The sequence below is a fragment of the Erpetoichthys calabaricus genome, chromosome 17 (assembly GCF_900747795.2).
Source record: "Erpetoichthys calabaricus chromosome 17, fErpCal1.3, whole genome shotgun sequence".
Taxonomy (NCBI): domain Eukaryota; kingdom Metazoa; phylum Chordata; class Cladistia; order Polypteriformes; family Polypteridae; genus Erpetoichthys; species Erpetoichthys calabaricus.
Window position 1 is genome coordinate 42,592,749 of NC_041410.2, and position 26,913 is coordinate 42,619,661.

At 37.0% G+C, this 26,913-nt stretch overlaps 1 protein-coding gene across 1 annotated transcript; it reads left to right on the plus strand.

The window, feature by feature from the left end:
- Nucleotides 1-12,156: 12,156 nt before the first annotated feature.
- Nucleotides 12,157-26,603, plus strand: slc39a1 (solute carrier family 39 member 1). The gene is made up of 4 exons (XM_028791409.2): nucleotides 12,157-12,773; nucleotides 22,673-22,803; nucleotides 22,907-23,197; nucleotides 24,489-26,603. The coding sequence occupies exons 1-4, from the start codon at nucleotides 12,659-12,661 to the stop codon at nucleotides 24,840-24,842; spliced, it is 891 nt and encodes a 296-aa protein (XP_028647242.1). The 5' UTR covers nucleotides 12,157-12,658; the 3' UTR covers nucleotides 24,843-26,603.
- The last annotated feature ends 310 nt before the right edge of the window (nucleotides 26,604-26,913 follow it).

Here is a 26,913-nt window from a genome sequence, read left to right on the forward strand (position 1 = left end):
AAACTTGAAAAAATACACTTCAACTCAACAGTGGCTCACAAACGACTGACAGTATCAAACAAGTTGAAACTTGTCACAAACTAGGCTCTAGGATAGACATGTCAGAAAATGCATTGAATTGTTTTGCGTTGCTCTTGGATGGTGCTCTGCATCAACATTCACTGTACTTTTTGATCACACCATGTATATGGCAAACAAACACACCATGCTTAGAATGCATATTGAATCCTACAAAATAATGATCCCAATAAAAATCTGAACCATCTGACATATTCTGCAGTAACTATTTATCTTCTAACTTCACTTTTCATAACCTCAAAGCTGGAAGATACAATTCAGTACAGAATACTGAAAAGCTCTATGTGCAAAAAGGTGCCAGGATCAAGAGCACTACCATGACTGAACCAGGCAGAGGGAAGGGAAGGCTTTGGGAGACCTCAGAGAAGACACAGAACAGTGCTGACGGGAGGAGCGGCCTTTCTTATGAATAAGTAAAAATGTAGGGTCCGTTACTGATCAGTACAACCTAAATGGATGCAGGATATTCCAGAATTTCAATAGTCAGAGGCACCAGTACAAAGAGTGCTGTTGAGACATTTAAAGATGGTGTTTAAAAGATGTTGTTGGCTGGAAAGAATGTAGTAATGGACTTGAAGTGTGTTACACACAAGCAAACAGTCCTAAACTAGGGGGACTGGGACATGGTTGCCTCTTTATGCAAGGCAACATTGCCCCTGTCCATCAGACCCGACCTTTTAATTAAAAGAGAAAACTCTGGACTGCAGGAATAGCAGCAGTTAATATGGGGAACTCTAGATTAATGTCAATGTAGCAAAAGAGGAACAACCCTTGACCATGAAAATGATCTCATAAAGGGGGTGTTAAAGTTGCCTGAAACTGGAAGCTGAGTTGTAGCGGTCTTTATTGATAGGATATAGACAGACCAGAATTCAAAGAAAATGGTGGTGGTGGTGTGTGAATGGGAGGACACAAGGAATTACTTTAGTGGTGTGCTTCCAGGTGGGCAAGTGTGCAACCTACTCACCCGGTTAACAGGATTCTCCAGCCATTAAATCAAGTCCAGTGAGGTTAGTGGGGTTTAAAGATTTTTCTGATTTATTTTTCAAACTTTGTGTTCTCTTTTTGTTGATCACTCACCTGTGCTGTCATGTTGTTGATAAACAAGACAATTCTGCTTACCTTTTTCTGGGTGCAGAGGCTGCCACAAGGATCTACGTCTATCATAACAATTATGGGCACTAAGATGAAAGCAGTATTTCAATGTTTATATTAACACAACGGGTTCATACCCTATCATACATTAGGCTGGATCATTAAAACTCATTTGTTCATTATCAAAACTTATTGCAAAACAAGCTGCAGAGGGCTACAACCTAACCTGAAAGATATAGGTAAAAGACAAAACCAGCCAGGCTGTCACAGGGGAACTAACTCACTCAGCAATGTTCACTTACGTAAGGCTTGTAAACTGATCCTGTATGTCACTGGTATGAAACCAGAGTATAAAAAGATAACTCATCCAAACAACTGAAGGTCATGGAAACTACACAAACATACATTTTAGACTTGTTTTGAACTCAAGATTCTGGAGCATCACACCAACATGACTTACATCTTTAAAGTTTGTCCATCAAAAATTGAAAACCTATGTAAGGAAGTATCATCAGGTCATATAATCAAATTTTTATAATTGATTTGAGTGTCAATAAAACCCATTGCTCATCAAACATATTTTGTCACAGTTCATATGCCTTCTCATTAGGAATGAGCCAGGAACATGGGTAAAAACTGTAAAGGAAAAGGCAAGTAGATGCAATAGAATTTAGTTTCTTTTTTTCAGGGGAAAACAGGAAACATCACAAGAAAGTCACACCCTAAATGGTCACTGGAATTATCAGAGAGGTTCCTGGCCCAAAAAAGGTTGGCAAGATTGATTGTTAACAAGGTCCAGGATAAAAGAATTCTTAAGAGATGTGCACTTCAGTTAACTTTCTGCTGTGAAGGAAAGAGGAACCCTGCCCATAGCTGGTCAAAGGTGTAATCAGAGGCGTGACCACGGGGAGGCTGGGGTGGGCACTGCCCCCCCAGAGACAAGCCGTGCCGCCCCTGCGAAATGCTCTGTCTGTCCAATGAAAACTCTGGAGAAGAATAACATTTGATTTTCAAAACTGAGTTGCTTTCCAATCGGCCCGTTTGAATTTGGGGCATATCTGTCAGTGTCTCCTCCACTAGACAGGCACCGTGCTGCTCACAGTTCACTTCACCACACATTTTGCAGCATGTTTTGAACTTGTTGACCGCATTCTTTAATTAAAACAGCGTATACGTTCCATTCTTCTTTTATTTTCTGGTTGGTAACACCAAAGGCTATGCATAGGGGGCTTATTAAAAAGCAGACATCTTCAACCTCTGTCCCTCCGCAAGCTGTTGGCTCCATGGTTGAGCCCAGCACCACTGCTACCAACACGGAGCACAGCACACCCACATCGGGAACTGAAATTCCAAAAGATGTAGATAAGCCTACACAATCCTCCAGCTCTGCGCCCGTGTCGGGTACTCCAAACCTCTGCCTTCAACAAAATATACAGTCCGGTCTGCCTGACTTAAATATGGATAGCCCATCCCAGCCCATTTTAATGAATTATCCCAAGCGTGCATTCGGAAAGACACCCAGATGTTTTAGTGCAAGCTGGTATCAGTCTCGACCATGGCTTGAACATTCTGTTGTCCGTGATGGCAGCTTTTGCTTTGCCTGCCGCAAATTTAGTGTTTCCAATTCGGACCACGAGGACATATTCACCAAACACAGCTACACTAATTGGAAAAAAGCTCTAGAAAAAGACGGTGGCAGCTTCCACAAACACGCGTCTAGTATCCCGCATGTCAGAGCCATGTCTGCATCACAGCACTCATCATTGGTGTGTCTTTAGCTGCATGCGAAAGCTCTTTCTCTACTTTGAACCGCATTTTCACTCCACTCTGCCGAACAATGCTGCATTCAAGGAAAAGAAATTTAGTCATTCTGGCACATGAGAAAAACATCACAGAAAATCTAGACATGAATGAATTTATTTCAGAATTTGCCAAGAGTAACTGCAGAATGGTCCTGTAGATAATATCCAGGTTAAACACTGGAAACTGATGTCCTATAGCCTCCCATGACTACACTAAGCCACGTTTCTGTTCTTGCTCTCATATGTTGTATACATTTGACTTTATTGATATTTATCTTGTTGATGTAGTTTTATATTTGTTCACAAAAAATAATAATACAAGTTCCATTGCCTCTGTTAATTTTATTGAACAATAGGTTATGATTTATGCCACAATTTTTGCTTTTATATGTTATATAAAACTATGTTGTTATTATTATTTGACCCCCCCTACTAAAATGGGGGATGGATGGATAGATGGATATTTTTTGCCCCCCCAGACAAGCCAAATGCCCACCCACATATGATGTTCTGGTCACACCTCTGGGTGTAATGGCGAACAGAGTGTCCTATCACAGTAAATTAGGTCCTGCTTAAAAGAAGACTGGTGCTTTCATTGAAGGTAGATTTCAACTTACACTTCAGAACCCCACTCTGTTAGCTGGGGAAGAGGCAGAGGTTAGTGACTACACATTAAAACCCATACACATAGTTTTATGCATTGTGGAAATCTCAAAGAATTGGAAAATGGCAAATATTATCTCATTATATAAAAAGGGTGATCAGAAAGATCCAAACAACTATAGACCAGTAAGCTTAACATGCATCACAGGTAAATTAATGGATGGAATTATTAAGGATAAGATTGAGCAACACGTGGCAAGAACAGGAGTTTTACTGAACAGTCAGCATGGGTACAGATGAGAAACGTCATGTTTATCTCACATGCTGGAACTATATGAGGAAGCAGCAAAAGGATACAATCAAAGTGGTGCATATAATATTATTTATCTTGACTTTCAGAAAGCATTCGATAATGTATTACATAAGAGGTTGGGCATCAAGAAAAAGAAGTGGAAATTCAGGGTGTTGTTTGTAGATGGGTGAAGAACTGGTTAAAATGCAGGAAGTACAGTTCAGAGAAATTGGGTGATGTTAAGATTATTGTCCCTCTGGGGCAGTGCTAGGGCTGATGCTATTTTTAATATATGTGAATGATTTGGATAGAAATGTAAACAACGAACCAGTTAAGTTAGTGGATGATACCATGCTGGGTGGACTTGCAGATAATCAGAATCTGTTGAATCATTACAGAGTGTCTTTAAGAGCATATAGGCCTGTGCAGATGTGTGGCAGATTAAATTTAATGCAAGTAAATGTAAGGTTAAAATGTTAGGTTTGAATACACAATGGAATGTCTGTAAATTGAAAGTACACCTTATGAAAAGGATTTAAGAGTTGGAGGGGACTCCTTACTATCAGCTTCCATAGAGTGTTGAAAAGCTATTAAGAAGGCTAACAGAATGTTATGTTATATAGCATGATGTGCACAGTACAATTCCAAGGAGGTAATAGTCAAGCTTTATAATGCTATGGTAAGGTCTCATTTGGAGTACTGTTTACAGTTTTGGTCTCCAGGTTACAAACAAACCATAGAAGCACTAGAAAAAGTCCAGTAGAGTAGGGGATGAGCCTTTTCAGTTTAAGTAAAAGGAAATTTAAGAGGTGACATGATTACAGTGTTTAATATAATGAAAGGAATTAGTACAGTAGATCAAGTTTGTTACTTTAAAACAATTTCAACAAGAACATGAGGACAGAGTTGGAAACTTGTAAAGGGTAAATTTTGTGCAAACATTAGGATGTATTTCTTCACACACAGAAACATAAATACATGGATTAAGTTACCAAGTAGTGTGTGATAGACAGTAGGACTTTAGGATCCTTCAGAATTAGACTTTAAGTTATTCTGAAGGAGTTAAGTGGATAGGACTGGTGAGCTTTGTTGGACTGAATAGCCTATTCTTGTGTAGATTTTTCTAATGCTTTTTCTAAAGTTTAGGTGCAAGGCAGAAACCACCACCTTCAACAACACGCTGACAAGAACTACAGTCACCAGTTAATTTAACAAGAATTTCTTTTTGATGAGAGAAAAATTGGGAATATCTGGAGAGAAAAAAACCTATGCAGGTTTTCAGATAGACAGTGAACAAGCCAGGACCGAGTTTTGTTCAATTCAGTTATTCTTGAATAATATTCTACTAGGAAGACATGTTCAGAGCTACAAATCCAAAACTGTAGAAAAGCCACATAAATCCAGACAAAATGAATTGGCAATATCTATTTAAATGAATATTATTTGAAATATGATTCAGTTTTATGTAAACTATATACATATAAAAGGCAAAGCCCTCATTGACTCATCACTAATTCTCCCACTTTCCACATATAGGTGGGAAGCTGAAATTTCGCATGCTCATTCCTTGCAGTGTACTTACAAAAGGTAGGTACGTTTCATGTCCTATTGCAACACCCAAGTAGGGGAAATGGGTGTACCCCATAAACTGTATATATAGATAGGGGAAACCTCTCCTCACTATTTCTGCGACTTCCAATATACATAGGAAGCCCAAATTTCCATTGCTCATCATTTACACTGAACTTACAAACGTTAAGTATGTTTCATTTTGCGCCGTGCCCCATAATGAACTTTCGAAAATAACGTCTTCTTTTTGGCAGTTCTCACCATTATGCCGTAAGGAACTTTCGGAACTGATCTCTCCTTTTGGTGGTTTCATTCCTTATTTCCATTAACAGACGATTTATTTCAGGGCAGAGACGCACAAGGGCCACCCCTGGTCCCCCTTCCTTTTTCCGCACGGCCGCTGTCCACGCACCTACCACGTGGTTGGCTCCCTGCCTCTATACATTAATGACATCCCACGCTCATGTGCCTCCTCAATTGCTTCCTTACTTTCCTGAGCTGTTCGTCGTGCTCACTGCTCCCTTCTTCTTTACTCCACCGCTTCAAGCCTGTTATTGTTCATCTTCCTTCACATCTTCCTGCTGGTGACTCCTGCCTTTTCGTTTACTCCACCGCTTCAAGGCTGACATTGTTGGGTTTCCTTACTTACTCACGTCTCCCTCCTTGTGACTGTTGCCTTTTCATTTACTCAACCGCTTCAAGGCTGACATTGTTGGGCTTCCTTACTTGCTCACGTACGTCTTTCTGGTACTGACTTCTGTTTTTCATACCCTGCAAACCGCTTCTTGCCTTCCTTCATACTGTCTTTCTCAACGGGTGCAAGTTTACTCCGAATAACATGTCTATTTTGGTGATCACCATCGATCACAATTTCATCGACCCGTTCCCAGTGGTTTCCATGCCCCAAGATTGCGCCTGCCTCTTTCATTCTCTCTCTTACTTATTGCATGGCCATATCAGTCTCAGCCTTGATATCCGCAGAGACATTGTGTCTTATGTACTGAATGACTGGGACAGGTTCAAGGTGTGGACTGATGACGGTACAGGAGACAATTATACTATGGTACACAGGACCACTATAGCAGTGATATGCTTAAGCTCTCAACCTATGGTTCTGCATGTGAACTGATACTGCCGCAGAATTGTTTCATTGTCACTTTCAAGTGTATAGAAATGGGGAAATATTTTACACCTTTGGACAACCGGGAATGCCTGTTAAACATCTTAGATTCATGGGTAGCAATTTGGGTAGTGGACACTTCGATGTTTATGAATGTTTCAACTCTGAAAACGTGGACACAAAGTTATCAATGAAACTTGTTGTATCTTTACAACAGTTGACAAACGCGGAATGTAACTTGAACACAACACATCCTTCAAATACGAACGTGATTGAAAGAAATAATGATAATCAAATCCTTGATGACAGCAACACTCATAACAGTGATAAAACAACACACAAACATGACATAAAATACGTCGTGGTAAATTTTCAGATGAACCTAGACAGAAGCAACATCGTCAGGCTGACGCTAAATACTCTCAGGAAAATCCACAAGTTCATAGGGATGCTGTTTCTAAATATTCCAAATCGCATCATCATGTTAACACAGCTTCTGTTTGTAGGTACGATCTGAATAATGACAAATGGCTCATTAGGAAAAAAAAGGTTTCCCTCAACAAAGCATATTGTGAATTTGCCTACGATCCACACATAGATTATGAAAATGACAAAACCGTACAGATTGGTTCAATGGATGTTGTCTGTGAATATTGTAAAGCTTGTAAGTTAAAAGGCAAGTCTCCCGGTTTGTGCTGCAACGGTGGCAAAGTCTGCCTCAGTACTTTACGTAACCTTCCGCACCTTTTTCATCCGCTTTGAAGTGGTGAACATCCTGAAAGTGAGCATTTCTTGAACAACATCCGCAAATACAACACCGCATTTCAAATGACGTCATTGGTGCTAACAATATTGTCGAGGGACATTTCATGCCCTCATTTAAAGTACAGGGGCAAGTTTATCACTTGATTGTCAGTCTCTTACCTATGCCCACTGAACAACACAAATTTTTACAAATTTATTTCGTTTGCGATGTTGAAAAGGAAGTCCAAATGCGGTGTGCCAATGTTTCGGGACTTAAACCGTATCTGCTGCAACAACTGCAAACAGTGCTGCATGACTGTAACAGTTACATCAAAGAGTTCCAATCAGCAATGAACAGTATTTCTGATGAAGATAACGAATTCCAAGTTGTCATTCATGCTGACAAAAAACCATTACACGTACACAAAGGCTGGTTTAATAAACCTGCAGCACATGAACTTGGTGTTGTCATCATTGGCCAAACGCTTGAGAATAGGGATATTATCTTGAAAAGCAGAAACAATAAACTACAATGCGTTCACAACACGCACAGATCCTATGATGCACTTCAATATCCCCTCATGTTCTGCTATGGTGAAGACGGATACTCTGTGTCTATACCTCAAGTACATCCTGCCAGTAAATTGCTCACTAACAAAACCGTGTCTGCAGCAAGATTCTATTCATATCGTCTCATGATCAAAGATCCTCATCATAATCATAAACTTCTCTACCGAAGTCTAAATTACATAAGACACAATCAGAAAAAATTAAGGGCTGAAAAATATGCTCATTTAAAAGGTGCTATTGACAAAAACGATACTAATTTCGCCCAGCTTGGTCAATCTGTCATATTACCATCGTCGTTCACTGGGGGACCTCGCTATATGCACAAGCATATACAAGACGCAATGACATATGTGCATCACTAGGGACGCCCTGACTTATTCATCACATTTACTTGCAATCCTAAATGGACTGACATCACCGAACTCCTCATTCCCAGTCAAAAACCCCAGGATCGTCACAACATTACTAGTTGTGTCTTTCATTTGAAAATTCGCAAATTGGTTGACTTGCTCACAAAAAATAACATTTTTGGCACTACCAATTCCTACACGTACACCATAGAGTGGCAGAAGCGAGGTCTTCCTCATGCACACATTTTTTTGTGGCTCAAGGATCACATTAAGCCAGTTGTCATCAATCTAGTTATCAGCGCAGAAATTTCCGATCCCCTGACTGACCCTGTCTTCCAGGAAATAGTAAAGTCAACCATGATTCACGGCCCATGCGGACCTCATAATGTCAATTCACCCTGCATGGTCAACGGTTTATGCAGTAAGAAGTACATTACCCACGTCCACTTCTTTCAGAAACTCAGACCGGCAAAAACGGTTACCCTCAATACCGCCGGCACGGCTGTGCTCATGGAGGTCATACAATTAACATCAACGGAGTACATATCGACAATACATGGGTCGTCCCTTATAATCCTGTGCTCTCCAGCTTTTTCAATGCTCACATCAATGTTGAATTTTGCAACTCTGTCAAATCTATCAGATATATTTGCAAGTATGTTATGAAGGGAAGTGATCAGGCAGTATTTGCATTACAGAACCAACATGACGAAATATCTCGATATGAATCTGGCTGTTACATCAGTAGCTCTGAAGCAGCCTGGCGCATTTTCTGCTTTCCCATTCACAAACGTTACCCTCTGGTCGTGCATCTCACTGTCCATCTTGAGAATGGACAAAGGATTTATTTCACACAGGACAATGTTGTAGACAGAATCCAAAATCCACAACAGACCACCCTTTTGGCCTTCTTTGACCTTTGCAAACACGATGATTTCACAAAACAACTTCATTATCATGAAATCCCATCATATTATGTGTGGCAAAACAACAACTTCCTTCAGAGGAAACAGGGAAACCCATACCAGGTCATTCGGGAGTGAAAAAGGACCATGTCCTCAGACGAGTATACACTGTCCACCCCAACAACTCAGGGTGCTACCATCTTCGACTCCTACTCAACGAAATCACTGGTCCCACCTCTTTTGAATGTCTCAGAACAGTTGATGGTGTAGTACATTCCACCTATAAGTCAGCCTGCAGGGCACTTGGTTTGTTACAGGATGATATCAACTGGGATGAGACTCTACAGGAAGCTGCTCTGTCTCGCTCATCTCACAAGATTCGCCAACTCTTAGCTATCATGCTGGTCTTCTGCGAAATCACAAACCCTTTACGCCTATGGGAAAAACATAAAGACAGCATTTCAGAAGATGTCTCCAGACAGATTCAACCACAATCATATAGGAACACCAGCCCAACATTGCTTACACTTCATCTATAACAAGTGGCTAAACCTGCTTCAAAACTATGTGCTTGCTATAGGAGGTCAGTGTATTGATCATTACGGATTGCCTTCTCCCCCAAATGAAGTGGCAGAAGTTACATCAAATACCGAGTACTTGAGAGAGACATCTTACAACCTCTCACAGTTGGCCGCTGTAGTTACAAATAACGAAAAATTGCTCAATGTTGACCAAAAGAAAGTTTATGATGACGTCATGACAAGCATTCTCTCCGGCATTGGAAGGCTGTCTTTCCTTGATGCTCCAGGAGGAACTGGTAAGACATTCCTCATAAACCTTCTCCTTGCGAAAATACTATCGCAAGGGAACATTGCTATAGCTGTCACTTCTTCTGGCATTGCTTTGACTCTTCTTCAGGGTGGAAGGACTGCTCATTCTTCTTTCAAGCTACCTCTAAACCTCATTCATACTGATTTCCCCATGTGTAACATATCCAAGCAGAGCACCATGGTGCAAGTGCTGCGCGATTGTAAGTTCATTGCATAGGATGAATGCACTATGGTACATAGAGCAGGTGTTGAAGCTTTAGACAGGACCCTACAAGACATCAGAAACACGACAAAAATGATGGGAGGCTTGACAGTCTTGCTGGCTGGAGACTTCCGGCAGACCTTACCAGTTACTGTCTCCTGGTGAATACTTTACAAACCCTTATTGAAATGTTTACCCCAACCTACGAAATCTGCATGAAAAGGATGTCTTATGGTTGAGGTAGAGAGTTATTCTAACAATAAAAAAATGACATGACTTCACATATAAACACCATTTTATTTCACCAACTAACTTCTGAAACAAAAACAAACAAGTCTGTTGACTCTGTCATAGAACAAGAGGATGTGGTGCACTATCCGATAGAGTTTCTTCACACTCTTAATCCTCCAGGCATGCCTCCGCATACTCTACTTTTGAAGGTCGGCACACCAATTATTTTACAAGAAACTTACAACCACCAAAACTTTGTAACAGCACCAGGCTTCAGTTCAAATCTCTGCACAAGAACCGCATTGAGGCAACTGTCTTCACTGGAACTGGCTCAGGGGAGACTGTATTTATTCCTTGCATCCCTCTCATACCCTCTGACCTCTCATTCCAATTCAAACGCTTCCAGTTTCCAGTAAGGGTCTGCTTCGCTATGACAATAAATAAGTCACAGGGCCAGACTCTAAAAAAGGTCGGCATTGATTTGACACAAGATTGCTTCTCACATGGCCAACTGTACATTGCATGCTCAAGAGAAAGCTCAGCAGACAGCTTGGTCATTTTACAGCCAGAGGGCAGAACTGCAAACATCATTTACAAAGAGATCCTTACATCCTAAAAATGTGCATTTCTCATACACAACATTTACAATCATAAATTAAACTCTTTACAATCATCAAATTCACTCTCAATACTAAAATAAGCCTACGACAATTACATTGACAATCATCCTACGTTATTTTTTACATGTTTCCTTTTCTTTTTCATAACTTCTTTAACACACTACTTCTCCACTGCGAAGCGCGGGTATTTTGCTAGTTTAATATAAATCATTTAAATAGAAGATCTGGCTATCAAAAGATCATTCTAGTTGACAACTAAGGTGAAGTAAGTAAAAACTGCAGTTACTGTTGAAAGTAAATTTGTAGATTAAGTCTGGGCAATCCATGTCAAACTGGTCGATGTGGAATCTCATAGTCCATAACTGCTAACATACCACGTATAGTTGCAGTAATGGAGGTACTATAGGATTGGTTTCAAAGATAAACTAATATTCGGGCCCTCCGAGTCTAATGATGACAGTACAGTATTTTGTATCAGTCTATGGAATTTAGCTGTACCTGCTAATAAATTCAAATTCAGACTCTTCAAGATGTAACACTGGTGATTTGGTGCCCCAGAACAGTAACAGTACGCGTTCTTTTTAACGTATAATTTTTATTGAAAGTAGGCTTTACGATGGGCAATTTCCGTTCATGATTGGTTCCTGCTTTCAAGCAAAGGCTGGCCGCATATGCTGAAAACCGCTGGATTAAGTGTTTTATTAAAAGTCATTTCATTATTGAGAACTTCGGCCATTACGTTGTCATTCTAACGATGTATGTATGCGTATAATACCGGCATCCGTGGGATCAAGTTGTGCGTTACCTGTCGTGGACCGTATTTCTAATGCATGACTTTCTAAAGAATACACTTCCTCGTTTCTTTCAATCTGAAATCTGTTAAATCAACTGTACCCTTGTGAGTCACCGTACTTTAATCCAGTCACATGCGCCTCAGTCACAATTCGGCAGCTGCTACAATGTGAAACGTTTACGCTTCCGCCTGGGGTGGTGTCTACCACGCCTTTCTAACTGCAGGTTCGTCAATCACCGCGTCATTCAAGTGACGAACACCAATGACAGGATAGAGTAAGGAAGAATGGGCGTGCTCAGATAAGCAGGGATGTTTTGAAGGGGCAACTCTCATTACAATCGAAGCGCTTTCGGGGAAGGTGCAGTGTGCTTTTATTGTGGGGAGTGTTTTGCTTAGATTTTGTTTTGGTGAAGATCGGCAAAAAATAAATAAATAAATAGAAAAGTACACAAGTTATGTAAAATGTTAACATTTCTATTTTATGCTCCTTACTGATTTTTGTGGTTGACGAAAAGCCGCACATAACTGAAAATTAATAGCAGACTGAAATCAGTGTTTCGCTCTGCAACATATTTTTTCTTCATACAAAAGTATTTTTAAATATTCAGCTTTTTTAACGAAAAGTTTCCATATTGTTTACCACTTTAATTACAGTAACTCAATGCACTATTCATCCCAAAGACGCTAATTTAAAACGTACATTTTGGTTTTAGAATAAGCTTTTAAAAAGTGTGTCGTCTGCTTGCGCTAGTGCTTTACCGGCGACCAAAAGCTTTTCGTTTTAACGTGATTTTAGGAGGAATTTTAAAGGATTTTCCTGTTAAACTACAGAAGTACAAGCAACACGCCTCGGAATGGAATACTTGCTGCTTGTGAAGGTTTGTGCCCTCGTAGGCTTGCTGGCGCTGACTCTGTTCTTCGGCATGTTACCCGCAAGACTGCAGTGGTTCCGAAACTCAAGCGGCACAGGTACGTGAAAACCGACTTCTCACTATGTTGTAGTTTGATGAAGGAACGCCCGAATAGATGCGACTCCCTTACAAGGAACAGCACACCCAGAGATTGGCAATATTCGTACAGTCCCTAAGAAAAGTGTGCAGAGGTTTAAAAAAAAAAAAAAAAAAAAAAAAAGTACAGCCCCGAGACAATGTTCTTTCATTGCATTTAAAATAATGTGGAAAACTAAAGGTAGGTATAAAATCCTGTGATTTTATTTTTATTTTTGTAATGGTTTCAATATTAAATAACCAGCTGTACTTATTCGTTGCTCAACTCTTCAGCTGTTTACAGTGCAAATCTTAAAGTGTAATCTTGGATCTTCCCCCCAAAATATATACAGTTCATCTAGTACAGCGTCCTTTTCATATTTATGGGTTTCATTTTTGGTTTTTAATTTTATATTGTCATTCGCAATCCCGCTTTCATGTTCAGCCAGTATTACAGATAATGTATTCACCACTAATTGTTTAACTTCTTGTTTCATATTTACTCCATTGTATGTTCTGCAAATGAAATGTGTGCCTACGGTGGTACAGCTACTTTGTACCTGCTGATAAGATTTTAAACAAGCAAAAGAACTGCTTTTAAACAAGGTTTGTTTAATCCTGCTTTTGCCTTGGTTACAAAGCTTATGGATCATAATTCATAGTGTGAATTTAATTTTTAATATAGGGAGGGATTTCACCATGTCACCACTGAAGCACAAATTTTAGAAAGGTTGATATCTACAGTATTTTATCAGAATTTATGCAAATATTATAATTAACAAAAAAATGATTGCTTAATCATTACTTGAGAAAATACTTGATCCGTTAATTTTTGGAACCAAATCAGTACTCATAAATTAAACATGAGTGTACACAATACATAAAGTATGTATAGCCACCTACTTAAGAGCAGCCAGTTCCAACAGCCAAAGACTATGGACTCCAGACCATCAAAGGGCACAATGACATACAACCCGGTAAATGTACATTTCTCATATCTTACTGTGAAATACATTCAGCATTTTGCTTAAGCACATCATGTTAAAACCAGTTGAGAAAAAAAAGTTCAGAATGACTTTCCTTAAATCTAAAATAACTTTTGGAGTCAAGCGGATTGTACTGATAGATGAATTGTGGCTTTGTGACATCTAAAAAGCAAACCTCATAGTTCTTAGATGATGCAGTTTTCATGCTGGATTTTTGTATGATTTGTCCAATCTTACAATTTTACAACTCACAACAAATAGCTATTTTGTAAAACTGTTACAGACTTGTTTCCAAAAGATAAATTTGAGTGTTTTTGTTGTTTAACTAAATTTGAGGGATCTTGCCATCTTGTGTGGTTTGTCATCTGTTTATATACTGTATAAAAATGTCAAATATGAGAAAATTACAAAATTGTTACTTAACAATGCATATTTACAAAGGACTGGCACTCATAAAAATATGCGTACAGCAAAAAACAAGCTTTAGTTTGTTTTATGCATATAGGTATTGCACACATGGTTTTATGTGAATCTCTTAAGAGAAGGTTTAGTCCATCATATTATTTATTCTGTACATTACTCATATTTTACATGAAGCTGACAATCATGTTGTGTCCCATATCTTAAAAGTGAGCAACATGTGTGCACAACATTTTGAATCGGTAATGAACAGGGCACATGTCCATTCGAGGAAATGTTTTGCACACAAAGAGAGGTACATTTACAATTGATTATATTTATGTACGTGAATGCTTTCCTTTAAGAAAGAGTGTACTTTCTCAGTGTTTCCTTCCAGCCGGAGACTGACAGTATCAGCCATGCCCTACTCCAGTTCCCAATTTGTTGAAATACTTGCTACAGAGTTTTTTTGTTTCTGTGTAATATATTTGTATTTGTAAAAGCATTCAAAACGGTAGTTACTAGGGCTTAGTTTAACAATCCACGCTTTAACAATAGTATAATTTTTATGCATCAATCGTATTATTTAATTTCAGTCTTTGTCTTGGCACTTGTCTGTGGTATTCTCCTACTTTATAAATTTTACAGTGACTGTTCTGTAAAAACAAAAAAAGTGTAAAATTCTTGCAATCCAGTGTTAAGTACTGTGGTAATCTCCCTTGTATGTTATGTTGTGCCTTGTGTGCCATTAGGCCTGCTGCTGTACATATACCTGGAAAGACTTTCACCTGTGATAGAATGTACATAAATCCTTAATAAAAAATTGAAGCAACAAAACAGCCTTGATTGCCTGTACTACCTTTAGTATGTGGTTGAAAAATAGGGCTGGTCTAAAGTAAATCAATTAATTATAATTTTTCATTTTGCAGCATGCAGGTTTTAAAGAGTAAACGTACATTTTGGAAGACTAAACTAAATAACAGAGTAATTTTCATGACAGGATTTGAATTTGGGACTCAAGACTTGAGAAGCAGCAATGATAACCACTTTATGTATATCCAGAATGGGTGAAATTTATTTTGGTCTTGCAAATGTGCAGGTCTCTTGTTGGATGTATTCAAAATATTGTATTGCATTGGCTCGTGTTTAGGTGACTATTAGGGTGAAGGTTTAAATTGTAGGTCTGCCTTCTGGTTATTTACTGGGAATATTTAGTTGGAATTTAGTCAAACTTCAGGTGCAATTATTTGCTTCTGTTTTTAAGAGAATAGAAAGAAGACATTTGTGAAAAATATATATCTGTATACAGTATCTACTGTATATACATCTAACTGCCAAGAGTGGAACTGCGTAATCCTTATAAAATATTTCTCTAACTGCAAGTTTCAGAATGTATTGAACTTTGAGACTAGTGCACTAAATTACAGAAACAATTCCCATTTAACTTTTATGGTTTCAACACTTTTGCCAGAGGATATTATGTCCTGTGTTATTCTCGGCTCTTCATTCTAAATCACATATCGTTCATTGCTTGTTGTAATCTTTTTTTATGCTTTATTTTCTGGTGAATTTGTTTGAATACAGTTAAAATAATTTGTGTAGAGAAAATGTCCATAGTTACATGTTCTGATTAATACTGTGTGCCTGTTGGGTGCCTTAGGTAGATACTGTATCAGTTGTTAATACAGTTTGTGGCTGTCATTTTAAAACAGACACAGGCTTAAGGCTGTGACTCACCTTGGGACTATTACCTACTATGACTTTATTTCACTTGCTGTAAAACTGATTTGAAAGTTTTCATTGTGGTGATTTTTGTTATGTGGCAGGTGTATGTAGCAGCATGAGCAGAGTACACCTGGAAGAAACTCAGTTATTACTCTACACTCTTTATTATATCATAAATTTGTACTACATTTTCTTCTGAGAAAGTATTGAACAGTGAGGGTTTCCTTCCACAACCCACTTTTCAAGTTCAATTAATTGGCTGACTGTGGACGTTTGTGTTTGGTTGGCCCCATGACGGACTGGGGAAGGTATATGCTTCATGTGACCTTGAACAGGAGAAGTGGGTTAGGAAATTGACAGATGGATGGATATTTTCATGAGATATTTTAGTTGGGATCTTACAGAAACAGAAAACTAAAAGCTACTTTCATGAGAATATCCATTTTGAAATACAGTAGGGAAGTTCTGCATGTTGATTTAATTTTCAATATACTGAAAAATGACACACATAGAAAAAGAGGTCTAAACACTGGGGACTGAAATAATCAGCTTTTTTGAATGGTTCCACACGCAAAATAGCATAATATTTTCTCATGTTTTTTGTTTTGTGTAGATTCTTGTGTTTTCACAGTCAAACAAGTTTTGGAGCTGTTATATACAAATATATAAATTTCCCATCTGAGTAAATCAGAAATTACAAACATTTTTGTTTTAGTGTGATGTTTGCTATAATACAGTAGTTTTGTTACTGAGTTTCATATGCAGAATTTGTTGCCTATTTAGTAGCTTTGATTGTATTAATGTACTTCAGTTAATACTGTCTAAATTTTACAATGAATTTCTTTGTTTTAAATCATATGGATAGTATATTGTTGTGAATAAGGTTTCTGGTTTTAATTCCCTTTCTAGAGTTTGACACTTGTATTGGTTTAGTAATTTTCTTGATTGTTTCCACTACTCAGGGGCTTAAACACAGGACAGTCAAGTGACCACTTGGGGTTGTATGTTGGGTTGATGTGCAGGTTAAACCAGTTTCAAATCTTAGTACAAAACATTACTTCATAACTTAGAACACATCTTTCTTTGATAATTAAGAGGCATAACTGTTTACCAGGATGACTGTACAGTCTGTTTTAATCTAGCTGTGGAAATACTATAAATTATTATTATAGTATGATAGTATGATATGATAGTAGTATGATGATGTTTTATTTATGAAATATATTTAAATCAATTTTAAAAATTGCTCCCTTACTGTAAAGTGTTATATAATTGTGGTTTAACATTTAAGGTGGTATTAAGAAGGCAACTTTATTTTGTTTTAACATTCCGTGTTTATAGGACTCTAGTAGTGCTAAAGCATTTATAAACATTGCAGTGTGTAGTTCTTAAAGAAAACAAACAGTGCTGCAAGTAGTACAAGTTTAGTAGGTGGTGGCCGTGCAGATGTCTTCTCACCCGTTCTGCTAATTATTGATGCAGAACTAAAAGTTAGTAGTACTCATTTGGAAGCTTAGGGTTAGTTGATGTAGTACACTGGTCCTCCAGGACTTGTTTCCGGTCTGATACTGTATGTACTACAGCTCACATCCAATAAAGATGAATGTAACCTGTACTTATAAAGTAGGACTGAAGACATTTATTAAAGGCTATTTCATGTAAGAAGATCATCTCGAATTACTTTTGGATGTTTTATAACACAGCTTTCATTCTAACGAGTGCTTTTAAAAGTTCAAGCTGAAACATCAGATACTAGTCAACTTAAAATTACATCCCTTAATTTAGTCTGCAGACCACTGGCTGATATTTTGGCTTAAACTATGGCACAAGCTTATTACTTGCAACAGTATCTCACATTGCCCTGTTAAGTTATTTTAACCTCTGGTTCTTTTGTCAGTTAGCCTGGCTTCAGTCTGTTCCAAAGTAGTCTAGGGTCTTTTCCTGACAATGTGAGATATGTGTGCAAAATTTTGTTGAGATTGCATTTGACCAAAGATGTGTAATTGTATAAAGAATAAATACACACTCACCCACATTGAGCTTTATATATGATTACTTTTAAAGCCTATGCTGCTTATTGTACGCAGTGATTACAAGTTGAAGGCCATCATAAAATTCCAAGGATTCCTTGAGAGTTGCAAGGAACTTTGAATGGAAGGTATGCAGCTTGGGAGCCTGCATAGTTTACCTGTAAAGAATAGGTTATATGAGGCATCAGTAATTTACTTTGAATATAAAAGTAAAACATTTTAAGAGTACATGCAAGAATGGTGTTGAGCCACAAGGAATGAAATTAATTTACTTCTGCTTTTGAGGCAAGGACCTTACAAAAAGACCGCTCAGGAACCTCACAGACATGTTGACTTTTTTTCTAGAAATTCCAAGAATATCCCTTCCATGTCTTCTTTTAGGAGTGGTCACTGGTAACTCAAATTCATAATACTGATATTTGAATTTATTCCTGGGCTGATAGTTTAAACTCAGGTTGCAGTGCTAGTAGAATGGGACTGTAGTGAACATGTTTCATTGTGTAGATTTTAAACAAACCATGTAAGTGTCACATTTTACAAATGTTTAGATTATTGATATGTTACCAATTGTGTGTGTATATATTTATATATAAGTTGCACAATGTGACATTACTGATATTGTTTACAATAATTCTACTTAACACTGGGGATGTCCTTCACCGAGTTCAGTGAATTTAAGTACAGAAAAGTGTTTGAAGTGTAAGCCAGTATTGGTAGCTGCTCAGGTTACAAAAAGATCTAGTTGAGCTCACTGGTTAGACTTCCTGTTCCCCAGCTAAGCCAAATAGTATAAAGGAGCATCTGAAAGTTTCTTTTTTTTTTAGCAATATAGTGGAGTTTCATGTAACGTTAATATGGGGTTCTGCAAATCGTTGGCATTAAGCCTACAATGTCTTCACTATGCAAGTCAATTGGAATGGATATAGTAAAGTGAAAAATTATATTTCTGATGGTTGCCCTGTGATAAACTTGCACTCATCCAAGGCTGGTTCCTAACATGCAACCACTGACACTGTAATAGATTCATGCCCCTGCAACTCAGAAATTAAATTACAAGTTCTACAAAGGCACAACTACTTTTGTAAGATATATTAATTTAAATAGTATTCTTTTGTGCATGTTAAATTAGTTTATGAAGATGTGTTGTGGAAGATGAGCCACTACTACTGAAGATGGGTTACATTTTAACTTTTTGTGGTGCACAGTTGCCACATGTAACATGACCTTTAATGTTGTTTCTGAGTTAAATATGATTTATTTATGTTTACATCAATATTTAGTCTGCTTTAATTTTTTTAAGTTAATGTTGCAGTAAATTATATTTGTTACTGAAATGACATGGACAAAACTATTGAAACAGTATAACCAAATTGTATTTGAAACAAACATTCTGAAACCTCGCAGAAGTCATTGATTGTGTATATACAGATTTTGTGACTTTGCCACAAAATTTTACGATGCCCATTAAAATTAAAAATAGGATGTTTTCTGCCTGGTAACAGCACACTATATATGTGTTTTGTATTGTACTCCTCTGATTAAACATGGGTTTAATATAGAATGCTGCATGTAGCAATTTGATGAAAGGTCTGCATTAATAGATAGATAGATAGATAGATACTTTATTAATCCCAATGGGAAATTCACATGTAATGTAAATTCAAAATTACTATTAATAAAATAGACAGTGCTGAATGTGGCAGAGTTAAAGATGCTAAGATTTGCATTGCGTGTGATGAGGATGAATAGAATTAGGAACAAGTACATTAGAGGGTCAGCACAGTTTGGAGACAAAGTCAGAGAGGCGAGATTGCGTTGGTTTGGACATGTGCAGAGGAGAGATGCTTGGTATATTGGGAAAAGGATGCTAAGGATAGAGCTGCCAGGCAAGAGGAAAAGAGGAAGGCCTAAGAGAAGGTTTATGGATGTGGTGAGAGAGGACATGCAGGTGACTGGTGTAACAGAGCAAGATGCAGCGGACAGGAGGATATGGAAGAAGATGATCTGCTGTGGCAACCACTAATGGGAGCAGCCAAAAGAAGAAGACACTTTATTTATAACTATTTTGCTTATCAATTAGTTGGCTGAAATTACATTTGCCAAAAAAGTACATGGCAATAAGTTTTACAAGTTACAAACTTTAAGGTCCAGCTTAACACTTTCAGAGGTAGATAGCAGAATCTCTTGTTAAGTGTCGGCAAGAGTTGCCTAGTGTGTATTACAAGTATTTGATTCTGTCTGCTGTAGGTGGCAATAAAGACTCATACATTTTTCTGGCTTTTTTTTTTCTTTATAGTATGGCATCAAATACTAGCTCTCTTTGCAAAAGAATTTTTACAATCCCTTAATGACATGAATTCTGCACTGTCATACTGTATAAGCATTTTGACCTGCCATAAGAAATGTAAGAAAGTAACATTGAAAGTACTGCTGGATCGTCCCCAAGTGTGAATGAGAGAGGGACCACAATTACTCTGATGGATCTTCTTTTCAGGTGCTTCCATATCACGGTTGATTTCCCATACTGAGTAAGGTTATTTTTACAGGTCTTGCACTTTTGAGCACTCTCTCTCTACCATACTTCAAAATGTGATTAATGTTACTCTTGGTCAATGATTCTACTTAATATGAATGACTAAACTAATCAATAACCAAATTCTTTGTCAGCTATCTTCATCATTAATTAGTTGTTAAAGCTCAAATCTTAACCATAGACAAATTAATCTTGGGTATTGAAAGATGCATAATGTACTTATTGTATAAACAAAAAAATAAGCCAGAGGGAGATTTCTAGGGAAAATGTGAGGTATGGAATTGGAGGATAAACAAAATCTACTACCATACTCTCTCGTCTGGCCCCAGCCTCTTACATCTGTCTATAAATGTTTCAACTGCTTCACTTCAGTCTCTGGTGCAAATGGACTTTATAATGATCCAGCCAAGCAACGTTAAACAAAAGTAAAATTACTGCCTTTTTTAATTTCAAAATATTTAGGTATTAGAAAACTGGGGTGTACGCAGAGAATATAGTCTTTTAAAATTGACCTTGTGTAAAATTAGTGTTCAGTTCATTTTTTGTCATATCTTAAAACAAAAATTAAAAAAAGATTTGTTTGCTAGTTCCACTGCAAACATCAAACACGCACCACTCATACAATATCTAATATAATACCATGGTGCAGCAAACAAATTTTCCTGAAAAGTAACCATAAATAAGCATCAGTACCAAATTTTAAATGTACAGCATAAAGTGTGAAACAGAGGAAGTAACAGCCTGAGAATATAATGAGTGAATTTAAGAGTAGGGAATAACTTATTTGGTAGTGCAAACAGAATGTTAGTATGGGTGCTTACTCACAGGTGGCACAGTGGTAGCGCTGCTGCTTTGCAGTAAGGAGACTGTGGAAGATTGTGGGTTCACTTCCCGGTTCCTCCCTGTGTGGATAGCGCTTTGAGTACTGAGAAAAGCGCTATATAAATGTAATGAATTATTATTATTATGGCATAGTCTTAGATCAGGCTAAGCAAATGACTAATGACCTCACAGAGAGACCTTAATGACTGGTGGGTCAAAACTCTGTGTAAGGCTGGTAATACAGCATAGAATGCTATAGTATCACTTGTACTTAAATAGTGGTGCATAATACTGTATAACCGTATGGTGCAAGTAAATAAAATTAAGCAGATTATTAGTAAATACGTTTACAAATGCTTCTTCACTACCATTAAAACATATCCTGTATCAATCGTAGATACTGTGAATTGTTTATAGGCTATGGGTTTTGTTTATGTTTATATATATATATATATATATATATATATATATATATATATATATGACATTATTCAGTTCTAAATTGAAATCTTTTAAGTTGAAAATCCAATGAAAGATAACAGACATTAAATTTGTTTTACATCAGAAACCATTAGTGCATTGCATTTAGGGATTTTCTCCCTCTTTTTGTAGAGGAGTGAGCTTCTATAGCTTCAGCTTGGGGGTAGGAGTGTCACAGGCAGGGAATCTGAAGTTTTGCAGCCAATCTAGGTGCTTGGCAGTTTTGTTTTTGGGCTGGTTTGGCAGCCGATGATAATATTTTAAGTATGGTAAGTTAAGTATTGATATATTTATCAGTAAATATTTTCATCCTAACATCTTTTTTGGATGAAAGAAAAATGTCAATAGATTCTCTAACTGATTCCGTTAAAACTACTGCTCTTAGATTTTTTTCTATTCATCATTTTAATGTATTTATAATGTACTAATTCTGAGTTGAACATCACTAACAACATTTTAGCTGGTTGGTTGGTCATTTTGGCAAGACACTGTATAATGTCAAAAAAACAAGTGATCTCACTAATGCTTAATCCTGAAAGCTGTTTTGGAATGTATGCTGAACATTTAGCCAGTGTCTTAAAATCTGGTGTTCAGACTCCTACAGGATCAAAAACGGCGTGTAGTTTTTCAATTCATACTGAAAACATCTTTAGCAAAATACGTAACTCAATATATAACAATAATGTGGTTGTGTGGTTGTTAACTCTTACATAGTTAGGCCTTAAACTGTTTGGTTGTGGTATTTTTTTTCCCTCTTTCTTTTTATATGGACCAAGTGGTAACATTGGGTCTTTGCCCTTAGAGTTCAGAACAGGGATGTTACAGAATCATTTGACTGTTCCTAACATGATGCATATCAAATTAATAAATGATTATTAATGTTATACTATTCTTTATTCATTCTTAGAAAGTCATAGGATTATACTAGCCTTCATCAGCTGCTTTGCAGGAGGTGTCTTTCTTTCTGCATGTCTTCTGGATATCATCCCAGACTACCTGTCTGATATTGGAGCACAGTTGGAAGCGCGAGCTGTTGATGTAAGTTGATTAAAATGTTTTTCATTTCCAGTTTGGATAAATCTTATTAATGTTGTTAATCTTTTTTTATTATTAATTTATTTATTTGTTTATTTATTTATAGACTGACTTTCCAATCGCGGAGTTCATAATGGCTTCAGGTTTCTTCCTGGTCTTAATTCTTGAGCGGTTCATTTTGGATTATACTGGAAGAAGATCTGGGGAGGCTACACCACTTCTTTTGCCTTCCTCCCATAGCCATGGGCACCACCATCACCTTGAGAGTGGTGAACATCATGTGCATGTTGATGTCCATGCTCACTCCTCTTTTCGTTCTTTTATGCTGTTCCTTTCTTTGTCCTTTCATTCAGTTTTTGAAGGTTTGGCTATTGGATTACAAACCACTGATTCAAAGGTAGGCCTGTTAAATAGTATTGTAAAACTTTGCACAGTATGGTTTTAAAGTATTCATATGACTTTAACAAGATATACTGTAGTTCATTTGCACTCACCATCTTTCACTAATCTTGCATTCATTGCATTGTTACTAAGAGGCTACTGTATTGCATACTCTTTTGTGAGTAATGCACAGCTATCTACTACCAAATAAGACCTCATTTACCTTCCAAAAGCAGAATGTTTTGAAACATGGATTCAACAAGGTGCTTGAAGTATACCCTTGGAATTTTTGTTCATGTTTCCTTGGCAGCATCATTAAGTCACTAAAGATTTTTTAGCCAAATATTCATACTGCTTACTTTAGTGTTACACTTCGCCCTAAAGACATTCTGTGAGATGAGATCTGGGGACTCTGCAGGCTTTTAGAGTAAACTGAAGTTCCTGTCCTATGCATGGGACCAACTGGAAATATATGTCCTTTAAGGCATGACATAATATCTTGATGGAAGTATTCATTAAAAAAGCATAGTGTGTTAATAAAAAGATGCATGTGGTTTGCTGTTATGCTTAGGTATGCTGTGACACTCATTTGATATAAAAAAAAAAAAAAAGCATAATGCACTTTGCTCCATGAAAGCTTTTTCCACTATATTCACTATCACCACCAGTCTTTACTCCAGGCACAAGGCATGATAGTTCCATAGGTCCACTGCTGTTTATACAAATTCTGATCCAACCATCTGTATATCAAAGCAGAAATGATGATTCATCACATCAGGTGACAACTGTATATCTACATTTAACCAGTTTTTGTTGTTATATGCCCATTGTAGTTTAACCACCCTGTACTTAGCTGACAAAAGTGAAACCCAGTGTGGTTGGCTGCTGCTGTAGCCCTTCTGCTTCAAAGTCTGTCTTGTGTGTTCTAAGATGATTTCCGTATACCACTTTTATATATAAAAAAAAAAAAAAAAAAGGTGTTATCTGAGTGTTTGTGACCTTTGTTTTAGCATGGACATATTTCGGTTTGGTAGGAGAATATGAGGCCTGTGTTGTATTTTTTTAGTAACTTTTCAGTGTTCTTTTTTTTTTTTTTTTCTTTTTCCTTGTAGGACAGACCATAGGTTTCCTAATGCACACATCTACTAAAAATTATCTTGCATGCATCTAGAATTAGACTTGAGTATTAGATAGCCAATACCTGCTTATTTTGAGACATTAGTGTATTAAACAGCAGTACTAGAGTATAATGTAAGGTTTTCATATACTGTAGTAAACTTTAATTGAATTCATGTTTTTTTGCACAGGTACTGGAGATATGTATTGCCATTTTAATTCACAAGAGCATTATAGTGTTTAGCCTTTCACTAAAACTTGTGCAGAGTGCAGTACCCCAGCTTTGGCTGATGGCCTATCTCCTGGTTTTTTCTATGATGTCTCCATTGGGAATTTTTATTGGGATCCTTGTGACTGAGGCCCACATCGAAGCCGGACTGCTTGTACAGGCTGTCTTGGAAGGCATTGCTGCTGGAACCTTCATTTATATCACCTTTTTGGAAATACTTCCACATGAGCTCAACAACACTGATCAACCTTTACTTAAAGTTCTCTTTATTCTTTTGGGATTTACACTAATGGCTGGAATTTCCTTCATTGGATAAAACACCAAGGTGAGAAGGAGGCAGTAACTGTCAACATGAATCAAATTGAACAATCATAAGTGATCTTTAAGTCTATCCGACTCTCATCTGGTATTGACTTTTTTATAAGAAAGTTTTAAGATTATTCACACCACTGACTCACTGAATGAAATGATTATATGTTGTAAGTACTGTATGTATGTCAAAAATTAGTAGCTTTTGATAAATGACTTTGTCACCACTGGTGCTAAACTAGTATGAACTGACTGATAAGCAAACCTTTGTATGGGAGGAGGAAACTTAAATATATTTAGAGATATAAAACTTCTAATTCAAATGATTTTGAAGAACAGTGTTAAATTAACATAACCCTTTTAACTATTTTTAGCCCAGTTTTACGTACATAAGCTACTGCTGTGGCATATTTTTCACATAGGATCGGTATAGCACCTTATTGATAAAAGATGTTCTGAAGTTTGACTAGCACTTGTGCTAACATCATTAAATGCCTAGAGTAAGTTTTCCTGTTTTATGAAACAAAATTAAACCAATGTCTATTTCTTGTATTAGTTCAAAGCATGTTTACATTACTACTACAACCATCAACCACCTGAGGAGACTTCAGATCTTTGGTCAGAATTGTACTGCTCTATAGCGCAATTCCAATTCAGTGTTATCAAGAGGCACTTAATAAAAGTTATGCTAGCTGTGTTATTTTGTTTATGCTAGCTGAGCCTCAATCTTCGTTTCAGTGTTCATGTAGATGCATTTTGTAATTGTGTATGGTTAAATGAATAATAGCTTTTAAATGTGACTGGTTTATTTTTTAAATGTCTGCATTTAATTATGATCTTGTGGGATAATTTTATAGCATATTATGGGCATTTTATATAATTCTTAATATACTAATAAGTCTGCCTTTTTTTAATTTCTGATGAAAATGGTTTGTGCATACTATGCTTATCTGGTAACTTGACTGATAGAAGTAAATGGAGCTATTATTTAAAAAAAAAAACAAAAAAAAAAAAAACTGAACAATTTTCATATAGTTTTTACTGTCTTTATTAAATGAACACCCAAAATATTTTTTAAATATTTCTTACCACATGTGGTTTATAGTGATGGACAAGAAAAATCTTTAATCTGATATTTTCATGAAGAGTGGAGCTAAAAACGTTTATATTTTAATAGAAGTGGACAGTAACCAATGCTGGTTACAGCAATTAAAACATCCATAAAAAATCAAATGTTACTCATGTCACATAATCCACATCAGGTCATTGTATACTCAAAATATGCATTTTTTTGCTAAATATTTGATAGATCGGTTCTTCTGGTAAAACAAAGGTAGCCCACAACCTGGAAGCCCTTATACATGGAGTCAGGGTTTTAAATCGAAGACTCTCCTCTTCCCCCCAAATACACTGTCCAAGAGTCCTGTCCTCAGCCACCTTGGAATACAGTGCCGCTTTATTACCCACAGTGTTTGTAGTGCAATTCAAGATAAGTTACATTGAAGCGCTTGTGGGACCATGCCTAGAATTGTCTATCCAGTGTTGGTCTCCATATTGCAAGAACATAATGGCTCTAATTCCTATGAAGAGCTAGTAATTATTACAGGGTAGTTGAATAACACATTTTAAGACATACATCTTTTTAATTTTAGACAAACTCAGATAAAGAGGATGATGTAAATTTTAAAAGTATTGAAGAGAATAATTGAGGTACTACAACAAGGCCATAGACAGATAGAAATATAAGCATATTATATGGAAATATCAGAAAATATTGTAGACCTGGAAAACGGAGAAGTGAACCTGAAAGTGAAACATTTCTGTCCTTTAACTGAGCAAGTCACAGTATAACCATTGTCATCTTGGAATATCAGTTTGTTTGTACATTTTCTATTAAATTTTTGAAAAGAGTCTGTTGGGGTTTCTGACTATGGTGTGTATTGAAAGGAACAGATGACTCGGAGTGCCAATTAGGAATGAGAGGATGATGGGAGCAGAAAAAAACTGTGCTTTTTTTCTGGTGATTTTGGGAAGAGAGCTTTTTTGTCTGAAGCAAGTGTCTCTTTATTTTTAGATAC

What these genes read in the sequence shown, in the direction of transcription:
- slc39a1 (XM_028791409.2), top strand. Translation starts at nt 12,659, where the DNA reads ATGGAATACTTGCTGCTTGTGAAGGTTTGTGCCCTCGTAGGCTTGCTG. An exon ending in TGGAAGCGCGAGCTGTTGAT is followed by an intron (nt 22,804 to 22,906) that starts GTAAGTTGATTA and finishes ATTTATTTATAG; the next exon opens with ACTGACTTTCCAATCGCGGA. An exon ending in TACAAACCACTGATTCAAAG is followed by an intron (nt 23,198 to 24,488) that starts GTAGGCCTGTTA and finishes TTTTTTGCACAG; the next exon opens with GTACTGGAGATATGTATTGC.